At 41.6% G+C, this 13,458-nt stretch overlaps 1 protein-coding gene across 1 annotated transcript in view; it reads right to left on the bottom strand.

The window, feature by feature from the left end:
• Positions 1-13,458, bottom strand: part of LOC146809161 (IgGFc-binding protein-like) — a 181,530-nt gene that overhangs the window by 96,717 nt on the left and 71,355 nt on the right. Inside the window, exons 5-8 of the mRNA XM_085614837.1 lie at positions 11,409-12,007; positions 8,627-9,194; positions 7,035-7,630; positions 4,102-4,672 (exon numbers count right to left, since the gene is read on the bottom strand). Coding sequence (XP_085470963.1) covers positions 4,102-4,672; positions 7,035-7,630; positions 8,627-9,194; positions 11,409-12,007 — 2,334 coding nt within the window. The remainder of the gene's footprint in view (positions 1-4,101; positions 4,673-7,034; positions 7,631-8,626; positions 9,195-11,408; positions 12,008-13,458) is intronic.

Below are 13,458 nucleotides of genomic sequence, written 5' to 3'. Positions count from 1 at the left end.
TATCTGACAAGCATTAGTGTCTTAGCGAGACATTGAGGAAGAATGCCAGCCAATAAGAAGCAGGGATTTTGTCTAACTGGGTGACTTTAATGGTTAGGTACTGACATACTTTGTGCACCAGAGCTTGGCTGGCATATGTGGAAACAAAGACCACTCCCTAGCGGAAAGTTGGAAGTTAAAAGTCTCTAACATGATTCAACCTGCCGGTAGTCTTCTGGCCAGTCAGATGCATCATCCACCTGTAAATCTCTAGATTCCATTACAGTCTGGGGACCAGCTCATGTCTTTGTCTCTCAGGGAATAGTGAAGTCAGCTGTGTGGAGGAATAACAGGTTAAAAGTCGTTAAATGGGGGGAAAGGAAATGAAGAAATTGTCTATGGTTGAGGACTAGAAACAAAACATTATATGATGAGGAATGGAGAAAAATGCACTATGTGGTGTGAGAATCGAAGCAAGCAGCATTAATTAAATGTCGGTGGTAATGGAACGTTCCACACTTTCTGGGTGAAGTACTAAATAGGAGGTGGTGGAGAAAGTTTTACCAGATAATTTAACATTTGCTCCAAAAATTGGAAGATGCTTCATTCTAGCCAACTACAAATCAGGGCAAAGAAATGTGTTATGTGGCAAGCGATTAGATGTAAAGAAATAAGCAATGTGGCAGTGAATGGAATCCAAGCATTGAGTAGTGAGGTGGAGAACTGGCATAAAAAAATAACTATATGATGAAAACTAAGCTAAGTGGTGGTAGAAAATAGAAAAAAGGCTTGATTTAGAGTTGGGAGGTAATGGAAAATCCTGTGAATTTTGGAGAAAATACCAAATTTGGAGCAGACTTCCCTAGCAGTCTTCATTTCTCAGTGAGGACAGTATGCTGGATGAATATAGTGGTGCATTCTCTTCTTTGGTATAGGATTTCTCCTAGAAATCAGAGGGTTACTTTACCGTCCAAGCATATATCAAAACTAAGAAATAAGTAATGTAGAGAAAAGGAGTAAAGGAAAATCGGTCTTTCTATGGGAGCACAGCCACAAAGAAATGGGTTACAAAGAAAACCATTGAAAACAAGCATTGGCATAGCCAATAAGTCTCGCATTTGGGACCTTATCAGTTTTTAGCCATGCAACACTTGATGTTGTTGCACCAAGGATATTGTGCTGGATATCTAAACACTTATAAGTATTTAAGTATGCATCAGGTCACAAAGCCGAGAACTATTAGCTATGCCAATGCTTGTTTAGCTTATGGAGGGTGGTGAGGCAGCACAGACAATTGGAAGGTGATGGGTGGTAGGGAAGAAGTAGGAGGGTCAACAGAAGGATGGGGGAGGAAGGGACGAAGTAACACGGACAAGGGGGGGTGATGGAAGGGTAAGAAGCGTCACTGACAAGCAGGGGCTTGAGGGGAGGAAAAAATCAAGACAATTGGGGAGTGGGAGGGGAAGAAGCGACATGGACCAGGTGGGGGGTGGGTTGGGTAAATTGACAGCAGGCTTTGTTGGCTGGTATGAGGGGCTGCCTTTGAGCAATAGTAAGATACTGGTTTGAGGTTGGTAAGGCATCTTTACCATAAGGGGCTGTACGCGTTTCCACCTGTAACCTTCAGCCAAAACGAATTGTTCTAACTGCTGTATTAAAACCATGTCCACCAATTTCAAATGTTTCCTACTTAAAGCATTCAAAACTTGTGCATCTCTCCTAACACTAACTTTCTCTTTGTAAATTTTAATCTTCGTTTTCTTCAGGGGTTCATGTATTAAAAACCAGCGCAAATAACGAACACAAAAAATATCCCTCTTGGTCGGGACCGCTCTACCCATATACAATCATTCCATGATTGAGCTGGTCATCGCCCTGGGAGGCATGCTATCTGCCTCCTTTCTATGGTGTTGAAGCCTTAAATCTGTTGGTGCAGACTAAAGTTTTTCTAATTTGAAACGGTTTTATCCAATGTATGTCTTTTCCCGAGATTATCTTGTTACTGGCAACACTTTCAGTCCTTACATGAAAGGCAAACAAGTCGAAAGGATACCAGTTAATAATCGCACTTATTTAGTTTTTAATTTCATTTACATTGCCCAACAATCTTAATTTAGTAACAATGTTCGAGGTAATTCCAGCCTGCCGTTGCACACCCCTTCACAGCTGTTAGACTCTTTACATTAAAGCAGTTGAGGAACCGCCGTTTACATGCCGATTTTTTTGCTGCTGTTCATTGAGCATGCACTTACTGAAACAAAACTGGAGGCTTTTTCAGTTACGGACTCCAGGAATAATTAGCCAGCTAGTAATTATGTCAAGCTGGAATGGTTAAGAGCGGAGACATGTATGCATGTGGGCGTGAAAAGTGGTTTCGTTTTTTGGTGGGAAAAAGTGAGCACGAGGGTTTGTTTACTGTAACCTGGTATGGCTGATGCAGCCTTTACCCTCCTGCCAGATACAAAAAAGAGAATCTAATCGCTTGAATAGGTCACCTTCGATTGTGATAAACGTAAGTCTAGTGAAGATGTAGAGGTGGAGAAATAGCGGGGAACGAATGTTTTGATCACGTATGGAACAGGAACATAATCTACTAGTGTTTGTAACAAACGTACCTCGATATGGCCAAGCCTGCAGAACCGAGTGCCTTACTTTAATCTCATGAGCGACGATGAGAACGAATTAAATCTATCCGTCCAGCAGCCAAGTCAATCATTGAGACAATAGTTTTAAAGAGCCGGTTCTTCCTCCAAGCGGCTCTCGGCCCGTTCCCGTCTGAAGAAAGCGCAGCTAAAATGTAATTACAATGTTTTCACTTGTAGAACGAGCTTGGTGATTTCAATCGTCTATTGTAACATCTCAGACTCAATTGCCTCTTTTTGTGTGTGCAGGTTAGAAAGATCGAAGCAAGCATAGGTTTACCGTTGGTAACTGTTACATTGTAATAGGTCGAACTGCTGTCAGACGTTTGGGGGAAGGGCTTAGCTGCTGTCCACGATTCGCTGTTACCAAAAAAATCTCCCATCCCACACTCACGTAAACATTGCTACTGGAACTTCCCTCCCAGCTTCGCATTGAAGTATTGCACCAGAGCACACAGCGTTTATATCCCGTTCTGAGAGCGAGTGTTTTACGCCGGCGGGCAAGCATTACTGAGAACATCAAAGCGGCCCAGCGGCCGCTAAAGTGATCGCGATCAAGCGTGGCGAGCGATGCTTGAGGAAAGCCATATGGCGCCTCTGCCTAAGTGCGCGCGCGCGCCCGCGCACATGCACTGTAGCTCAAGGCTGGCCATGGTAGCATTTTTTTTAAGCCCTTACAAAAAGTCTCGCCAGACTAGCGCATGCGCTGGATCAGGCGAGACCTAAAAAACGGTTATATGGTGAGGAAATGGATAGAGAAAAGAATCGGTTATATGGTGGGGAAATGTATACCAAAAGTTTAAATGTTTAGTGAAATAGTAGGCAATCACACTGAGGAAAATGTAGGAAGCCAGAGCAATAAGAAAGTCGGAATATGAGAGAGAGTGGAGGAGAGGCATTTAGAGGGCAAAGAGCATGGGACAGAGGGTAAATATTGAACGAGAGTCAGGATAGTAACAGACGTTGAGTGAGTGAGAAGGATAGAAAGAAAGCGATAAATAGAAAGGTAGAATGCAATAGAGGGAAAGAGTGGTAAATAAAGAGAACTAAGACAGAGCTTGACATGGAAAAAGTTAGAGAAATAGGAAGAGGAAAGTGAGAAAGTGATCACATACGAGTCAGAGAAGTAAGCTATGGAGAGAAAGAGGGTGAAGAATTGCTGTGGGAGAATGTGAGAAAGTATTAACAGTGCTTTATAGAAAGAGACTTAGCTGGGAAACGAGGTGTTATGCAACAAAACACTGAAAAGAGTGAAGTGGCTAGAGTGCAAGAATTGAAACTGAAATGTAGCTGGAGTCACAGAAAAAGGCAAGAAGAACATGAAGACGCAGAATACCAAGCATGAAGCCTGAAAAGAGCAGAAAACATTAATACCAAGTGGGTTGCGAACATATCTTAGAAACAACAGATTGTTAAGAGAGAGGGGTTTAAGATGTGGCAGATCATATAAGTGTGGACATCTTAGGGTAGTTGAACTTACGGGAGAAGGAATCATTTCTCCATCGCTGGATGATGGTGCCGTCAGCCTGGCATGCAGCCACATAACTTTGGATGCTGTGCATCAGAACATTCTGGTCACCATTGCCCGCACACAGGTCATAAATGCAGTTGTTGTAGTATACATCTGGGTTGATGGTGGCGTAGCACGCGCTTAGAGGACCACTGGCTTGCTTCAAGAAGCCGCAGTTATTATCCTGCTTGAAGATGTTCTTTTTTGCATCCGGACAGGCAGGGCAGGCATTGCCACAGCCTTCACTGCAGCTGACACCTGCAATGTTAACTCTCCATCCGGTGCCAAACTTGGTGGCATCTGAAGCCAGAGCCTTAGAGGGCAGCATGAACTCATCTTTCGTGTTCCCGTTATAATTACCGCACAAGCCTTCGAGTTGACCTTTGTAGTTGCCAGGGACGTTGACCACAACATGGTAAACCAGGTCATAGCTGACCACTAGGCCAAAGTCAGTTTCCACAATGCTTCGGATTCCATGCTGATAGACCCTAATACTTCCATCATTGAGTGTCAGAGGGAGGTTGTTATTGAGTCCGTCAACCTAACAAAAAGAGAACAGGCCACGTTAATAGTTTTGTTTGATATTACAATATTTGAGATCAGTGTTTTGTTTCTTATCTTGACTAGCAGCCAGCAGAACTCCAACACATCAAAAGCACTTCCATCAGAAGGATTTTACTGCAACATTTGAGGTACCTGGACTCTTTCACTTCCCATAGGAGTTTGTGTTATATATGAGGTCAAACTATCCTCTAATAACCCAGATTGAACACCTATAATTTATAATTGTGAGTGTGACAACGGAAGGTTATGATCAGTATGAGGATTTTGAATGCAAGCTAATTGTTCATTTTCATGCACCAAATTTGCTGCCAGTTTTTGGACCACATGGCAGGGAGAAGTTTTTAAGCAATCCAACATTGCATGTGCTCTGTCTCTTCAAATTAGCAATCAGTTGTGAAACAATTATTAATATATTTTCCTTCTATTTAAGTTCATTAATGTAAATGTTTGCGGTATGTGCAAATGGCTTACAGTCAAAACCCCATTACAGCATGCAGCGTGGCTCTATGCCACACACATACTGGGTTACAAACATGGACACTTGGATTTGATGGAGCCCTCTAACACTGCAAACAAAGCCTCAGGGTTAGAATGCATGCCAGCCTGGTTTTACATGTTTAGGGTCAACTATATCATTAAATAAGTCAGTTGTAAGGGGACCTTGAGGTGTTTGAGGCTGAGCTGCAAAATGACCTCATGAAGTGTATGTTTGCTTGCATGTGTCAGCGGTAACAGGGACGTCAAAGAGATTTTACTACTTTGGTGTGTGTCCGCTGTACACTGGAATAGGCTGTTTAGTGCTTAAGACTCCAACTAAACAGCCTACTGTGTAGCACGAGCTGGGAACCATTATTGTGACATTTTATTAAAGAATCTAACTCATTGGCAACCTTAGATTTTAAGTACAAATGTGAGAAGCAGGTTTGGAAACATTGTTAAACTTTGCTCCTCAATAAACCTGCGTCAGAACCAGTTTCCCCCCTAAAGCTCCCTGCAGTGACTTTTAATTCGGGTTTTCTCTAACCAGAAAGAATACGACGAGGCATGAAATTCCCCCACAATTATCACTGTGCCAGAGACAATAGGGCTCAATGCTGTAGTAAGGCCATCAGGAAGATTAGGGAGTGTGATTAAGAGGATTTATTGCCAGGCTGCTGAACCCTATACTTAGCAGATAGGCAGAGATGACGTTGTGAGGCCACCCAAAGACAGTGCTGGCTTTGTATTATAATTTTTCTCACACATGTTAATGAATGTCATTTCAACAAGGTCTCCACAGAGACATACTTACTAACACCCTTCGCTAATGGCGAAGAGGAAGGCAACAGAAAAGTAGCCATAGTGGGTGTATGATATGGTGGCCGCTCAGCAAACTTTCAGTGACTCCACAGGAACCTCCAAGGTGGTGACTCCTTTGAAGGCAGAGAGATCTTTACAGGGCCTGGGGAGAGCTAAATATATAGTGGGAGGTAGTCTGGTAGAGCCCCCTGACGGACAGCAGGGCCCCTTCTTTACTCAAAGTCAGGCCCTAAGTTTGAAATTAAAACTATTGACCAAGGCGAACCAATAGTCTTCACCCAACCCTCGCTCCCTCATGGTCAGCCTGAAAAGGTGCCCGAGACCTGGTCCCCTTTATCCATAGGATAACATTCACTTTTAATTCTCAGGTTTCCTATTGGTCCTTGTGGACACTTTACTGTTCCTGTACCTTAAGAAAATGTCATTTTGATGTTGTTTTAATCATTATATTTTATATGTTATTACTAAATTGGTTTGGTGTTTTGACCTGATTTGTTAGGTTTAATGCTTATTTTTGGTGCAGTGAAATACAACATATGCATTTTCTCAGAGGGAAGCCCGCTACCTGTGCCAAGCTACCAGAGTAATGCCAGGATTCTTACAGAAACATGCTTACCCTTGTAGGTGCAATACTGGGGATTTCTGCCGCAGTTCACATAAAAATGAGACCTCTATACACCAGATATCCATCAGGTCATGGTGTATCTGCCTTGATGCACAAATTCAATCACTTGGGGTTTTGTCTTCTAGCACAGTCTAGCTAATAGAAGAAGAACCCTCTTCCTGCTGTGTGTGTGTGTCCATAGTTGGTTTTTGTGACCACTGAGTTTATAGTTCTTATTAATAGTTTGTAGTTATGTTATTGTTTTTCTTCTTTTCGAAAATCACCCTTAAGAAGAGTAGTTGTTCAATACTTATATTTAGGAGCAAGGATTAATCACATTTAAACCTTCAATGATTTAATGAATGACTGATTGAGTTAAGACTGTACGAGTACTGTGCAAAGGGTAAAGTGTGATGGGATCATGACCTTGGCTTACCCTGACAATGCCTGTCTTGTTCTGCATGAGCATGATGTTGTATCCATAGACGTCAACCACAACCAACTTGGTCACTGCCACTCTGCCGTTTCCATATTTTTCATTCTCAACGCTAATTTTGAAGGGGACCAAGTTGTTTTTGAGGACAATGGTTCTTGAGAGGGTGTATGTGCAGGTGCCTTGGAAGTCGAACGCCAGACCATCAAAGCTTTGATAATGAAGACCACCAGCTGCCGAGCACTTAGCAGAGCCAATGGGCTGGCACTTCTGGATGCCATTGATTATCTTACACTCCTCATTGGCACTGCAAGAGAATGCTTTGCATTCCACACTTCCACCTGCCTTACAGGTGCACTGATTGGAACACTGGCCATTGGGGTAGAAGACCTCTCCAGACTTGTAGTAGATACCGTTGTATTCACATCCACACTGGGAGAGGGAAACACACTGGCCACCGCTGAGTACAAAACTATCGTCACACGCACAGCCTTCCTTGCAGTTTGCATTACATTCCACTCGGCGAGTGAAGCTGGAGCAAGTGGTGGGGCAGCCACTAGGACACACCTCGTAGTGGCTGTTCTTACCACAGACAGGACCTAAAATTAAGAGAGAGCAGAGAACCCATTAGCAAAGATTGGTACGAGAAACATGGCTTCCTTCCATCGTTGCCTTGTTGCATTTATGTTTGTGGATCTGGAGTCTGACTCAGAAGACTGTGGATAATTGAAAGAATACAGATGTTTCATTGATTGTAACTTTCACAGTTCTGGGTAAGATACTAGTGATTCCAAAAAAGAAATCAAAGGAAAATAACATGCTCTACTCTAATCATCTTACATGAAACAAGGAATGTGATATATTTTGTCTCCTGATGGTTACCATATCACAACATGACTACAGGGGCTTCATTTCTACAAGGAAGTAACTTTGTGTTCGACACATTTGCTTCTTTCATCTACTACAGTTATATTTCCGTTTGAATTACTGTTTTTGCTTTACTCACTCAGTGATTTTTCCAACATTTCCCCCTTTTTCAATCTTTACTTCGCAGTTATAGTCTTTTGTCCTTCCTCTTTGCTGTCCCATTACCCTGCATTAACCTAATGTGTCCCCTGTTCTTTTTCTCTATGCTTTATCTCTCTTGTCCCAAATAATTTCTCATACAACTGAGCACCTGTATCTCATCTTCAGCGTTTATAAGAAGACCCCTAGAAACTTTATGTCTTGCCCTCTCCTGAGATAGCACCCTAAGGAAATGATTCAGAAAATGTTAAAATAAGTTACAGTTTAGATTAAGCTGTGACCACTGTCGTCCTCCATGTGGCAAGTACAGAGGATTATTTATTTTTAGCTGACACAGTGTAAACGTAACAGGCTACAATGTCTGGTCGTGTATTGCAGAAATCTGAAGTGCATAGAAGACGTCCTAAATTTATGAATCTCCCTCAATTCGAGAATTTGGGATTCTACTGTGGACCAATTTTTTCTGAGGGAATGTCAATTTCTGTACACTCACTGCCTTTTATTGGAACACACCGTCTATTTTGAAAGGCTATCCTAACCACCTTTCTGTAAATTGTGAATATACTCACTGCAGAACTTGGCAGCCCTCCAAGCATACACTTTAATTCCAGCATCCTGGCAAGCAGCAGCATAGCTAGCGATGACCTGGCATATAATGTCCTGGCGCCCTTTGTAGAAGCAAGCGTCATACACACAGTCTTTGAAAGCACCCTCTGGGTCAATGACAGCTTGGCACTCCCGGAATGGGCCAGTAGGATCCACCAGGACAAAGCACTCTTTTTTCTTCTCTCTCTGCTCGCTCTCCACCGACGGCAGATCAGAACAGTGAGCGATGTCAGTTTCGGAGCAGCCGGGGACTTCCCTAACCTTCCAGCTCTTACCAAAGGCGGTTGTATCTGTTGTTAAGATGTTGTTCTTCATGGTCAGCTCCTTGCTTCTGTCTCCATCGAAGTCACCACAGAGACCGCACATGGCACCCACGTATGTGCTAGGGATTTTGACTGAAATGTAGGACCGCCAGTTGTAGGTGACGCGTAGACCAAAGCTAGTTTGCACGTAACATTGATAGCCTTGCCTATGAATTGAGAGCTTGCCGTTGTGGATTCTGTAGGGCAGGTGGATTAACAAACCATTCAGCTGTAAAGAGAAACCAGAATGTACATCGCTGTTAACATCTATTCAAAGTGCCAACAATATACCTAGAGTAGCTGAGAGGATATAGTAGTGCACAGAACTTCCCCACCTGTTGTTACTTTGCAGTCTGGGTAGCAAAAGGCATTGTGGGATATTCACACCTCTAGAATCAAGCCCATTCTTCCTGTCAGAGATCTTCTGTCATGATCTAGGGCAATTCCCACTTGCACCTATTACCAGGATAGAAACCTGCTTTCTTGTGTTCAGCAGCAACTCTCTTCTCCCTTTACACCTATATAGTCTACATTTTTCTTCTGCACCCTCTCTCATTTGTAATATTTGATATACTGCTCTCCAGATTCCCAAAACGCTTGAAAATGCATTACCAACAAGCATTGTTTTAACCGCCTACCATAGTGGACAATAACCCACTCTGTCTGACGCTGTTGGAGGATACACATTATTCACTAGTGACTGAAGTAGACCACACAACCATTAAACTGTTCCAGGAGTCAGTATGTACCATATAATCATGTTTATCTAGATGAAACCGAGCTCACGTGTGATAAAGCCCCTTTAACAGTGCTTTCAACAAATATATCTCTGACCAGTCCTCAAGCTTCCCAAATGCATGTGGAAGTAAACTTCTGTCAACAGCCACTTTACGGCTAACTGCAAACTGGTGCGGAGGTTCTACTGCTGTTCTCGTTCCCTTCATAGGTCATCAAGTCCACCTGGCCTTCTTGCTATAATAATTTCTCTAACCATCCCCTTCCTAGACATCTTTATGCTGAGTTTCATACTTCCATCCCCTTCTACTTTTCGAAAATTCCTCTGTCTTCACTATTCTCAAGATATCTCTTGTGAGCTCAAATAAATTGTGAGTCATACCTATGTAAAATCTGCCTCTTGTGTCTCTAGAGTCTGGCGACTATCTTGGCGGCCTTGAGGAACCTGCACTTTCATCTTTCAATACCTCATACTACCAAAGGCCCATCCATTCTTTTTTATGTTGTTATTTTAGGAACTAACACATGGTGTTCTTTGGAGTCTTCACTTTCTAGGACGGATTCTAATTTCGTTTTTGGTCTGCATTTTGTCTTGTTACATTGCAGATTTATGGAGTGATACTATGTCTGATGCTTTTCCTATTTGTATCAGAGTCAGAACGGAGAGTCCAGTGCAACTTAGGTGATGATCACAACCTGTCGGATCTGATGCACAAAGGCAGACTGCAAAAGTAATATATCTGCTCCTATATGTTTTCTCCTATACTTTAAGTACATTTCAGATTTTTGGGTATGAATTATAGATGTCAAGGAATGCTCCTGCTTTGCAACATTGACTGTCTTGGATTTTACACTAGATAAAAACATCTGCATGATGAGAAAATCAGCATTCGCCAATGTATGTATTATGTTTTTTTGTGCAGAGGAAACTATTTTCACTTTGAAGACACCACTTCCGCTTCATCCTCTAAGAATATCATTCTACAACCATCCATTTCTTTTCATGCAATGGCACTTACTCCAGTCTTTCTCAGAGCATTTTTACATTTATTTGCAGGGTAAGAAATTATCTTCCAAATGTTTATGCATACCGCAAAACCTTCAGATTGGTTGGCATTGGGGGCATTTTTTAGGCCTATCCGCCGCACCGGACCTTTTCATGTCCTTACTCCTTGATTGTTGATGGCAGATAGTCCATCGTACTGGCAGATTTTCCAGAATCATAATTGCAGTTTATGATCATGAATTTCCACAAATCCTGATATTGTGACTGCGCATATAGCACTTAGTCTCAAATAGATTTTTTACGCACTTAAGCACAGTGTAATGTGAAACATTTCCACTGCATTTTAGAAATTTCAGTCGTTATCAATTCAAATTTAACATAAGCTACACAATGGAATTGAAAGATTTTCCTATCAGACTTTAATGTCTGTCAAGTTCTATGATTCACATTTTTTTATCAAGTCTCAAATAGCTAGACAGCTTTGGAAGTGCATATACATACCCAAATTAATAATTGCTTCAGAGGGTGGTTCTGAATGTGATACTACTTACTTTCCAGTATCTCATGAAAGATAAAGTAAAACCAAATTTGAACCTTCATGGGTATTTGATTACTCATAGAATGCTTGTTGATAAATGTCATGAACAGTGATATTTGTCAATATCCTATTTAGTAAAACTACCAGAATATATACATACATACCATGACTTTTTTGGGGTACTTCTTGCTGATGATGATATCAAAATCATACACTTTCACTTGCACAAAGGATGTGTAAGATACAACTTTCCTTGCCCGATTATCATTCTGGACAAACACTTGAAAATCCACCAAATCATCGCTCTTCTTGCACAGTCCTGCAAACTGGTAGACACAAGTACCCATAAAGTTGTATCTCATGCCATCAAAGGTGGTATAGTGTGGGTCACCAGAGGCTGAGCAGGTGCCATAGCTTAAAGGATAGCAGTCTTTTATGCCTTTGACCACATCACATTTTTCTGTTGATTTGCAGGTGGTCTCTTTGCTTTCAACTTTGTTGGTCTGTGGATTGCATGTCCACTGTTTCGTACACTTATCATTGCCCCAGAACTTCTGACCTGGGGCATACTGTCGCCCTTCAAAGACACAGCCACAGGTGCTCTTGGCAATGCACGTGCCCTCTTTGAGGACAAAGCCTGGATTACACTGGCATGACTCCACACAAGCCTCAGAGCATTTCTCAGGAAGTGCACCATCGTTGCAAGTTGCAGGGCAGGCACTGCCGCATGTCACAAATTGACTGTTCGGTGGGCACTGGACAGCTACAGGAAGAAATGGCATGTTAATGTTACTTGGCTAACTGGCAAATAGTGCTTTGATCTCTTTTTTCTTTACTCCTGAGTGAATTACTTGTGAAGGACTAGCAAATGTACTGCCTAAATCCATGTAGCAGCTAACATAATCAGAACCGCATGTTGTGTATCAATGGGGATACCCAAAAGGCTACCAGACTCGGGTCAGAATTGCAGTACAATAGAAGAGTGGTCACAGTAGCAACATTTTTTAAAAACAAAAATTAAGCAGCATTCACAATACTGATTTAAGTTAGACTGCTAAGAATTCAATTTATTTAGAATATGAATAGGCAATTCAATTGTGGCAACGCAGTTTCTCTTTCATCGAGAAAAGAATTCTAATATTTTTTAACAGGTGCTCAAGTGTGGGGAAAGGAGAAGATGGAGTGTTTGTGGTCAAAGTGAAACCGTGAGGGTGGTGGACAAGGAAAAGGTAGTGTGACATATATCCATCAAATTCACAAAGTGAGACTGATCCGGACTAACATAGGTCACTTGTTCCAAATGTATCACATAGCATTATATGAAAACTGTTAATTAATTACAGTTGTCGAGGCTTGTGAACTAGTTGCAGTCAATGTTTCGACCCCTAAGAAATGAACAAGGTGATTCCAGCCTTTGGTTGGTGTCTTCATCAGGACTGTATGGATAAACTAGCTCACAAGCCTCGACAACTATAATTCATTAACAGTGCTCATGTCATGCTATGTGATACATTTGGAACAATTGACCTATGTTAGGCCGGATCAGTCTGACTTTGTGAATTTGATGTATATATGTCACACTACCTTTTCCTTGTCCACCACCCTCACGGTTTCACTTTGACCACAAACACTCCATCTTCTCCTTTCCACACACTTGAGCATTTGTTAAAAAATATTAGAATTATTTTCTCGATGAAAGAACAATTGCATTGCCACAATTGAATTGCATATTCATATTCGAAATAAATTGCATTCTTTGCAATCTAACTTAAATCGGTATTGTGAATGCTGCTTAATTTTCATTTTTAAAAATTGTTGCTAATGTGACCATTCTTCTATTGAACTATAATCAGAACCACAGCACATGTGTATATCACTTTGACATTGTCAGTGCCTCACCTGTCCTCTGGATTATTACAACATAGAAGATAATATGAATATTAATATGCATTGCCCCTAAATTCTTTAAAAAGGCTGCTAACTGACCAACTTCTTTGTGTTAACAGTAAATGCTGTCTAAATAACTTAATGCCTTCCCAATCAGACATGGCCTAACACAGGCAACGTTGGTTTACACACCGCTGCCAAAAGATAATGACTTTGAGGCTTTGCCTTTATGGTTTTTAATAAAAGATGTCAAAGAAATGTCTAATGGGTGTATTGGTTAGCAGAATATCACATTTCCCGATTCTGTTCTAAACCATATAGCCTTTA

Source organism: Triturus cristatus, chromosome 7, assembly GCF_964204655.1.
Source record: "Triturus cristatus chromosome 7, aTriCri1.1, whole genome shotgun sequence".
NCBI lineage: Eukaryota > Metazoa > Chordata > Amphibia > Caudata > Salamandridae > Triturus > Triturus cristatus.
This window is presented reverse-complemented; position numbering and strand designations above follow the sequence as displayed.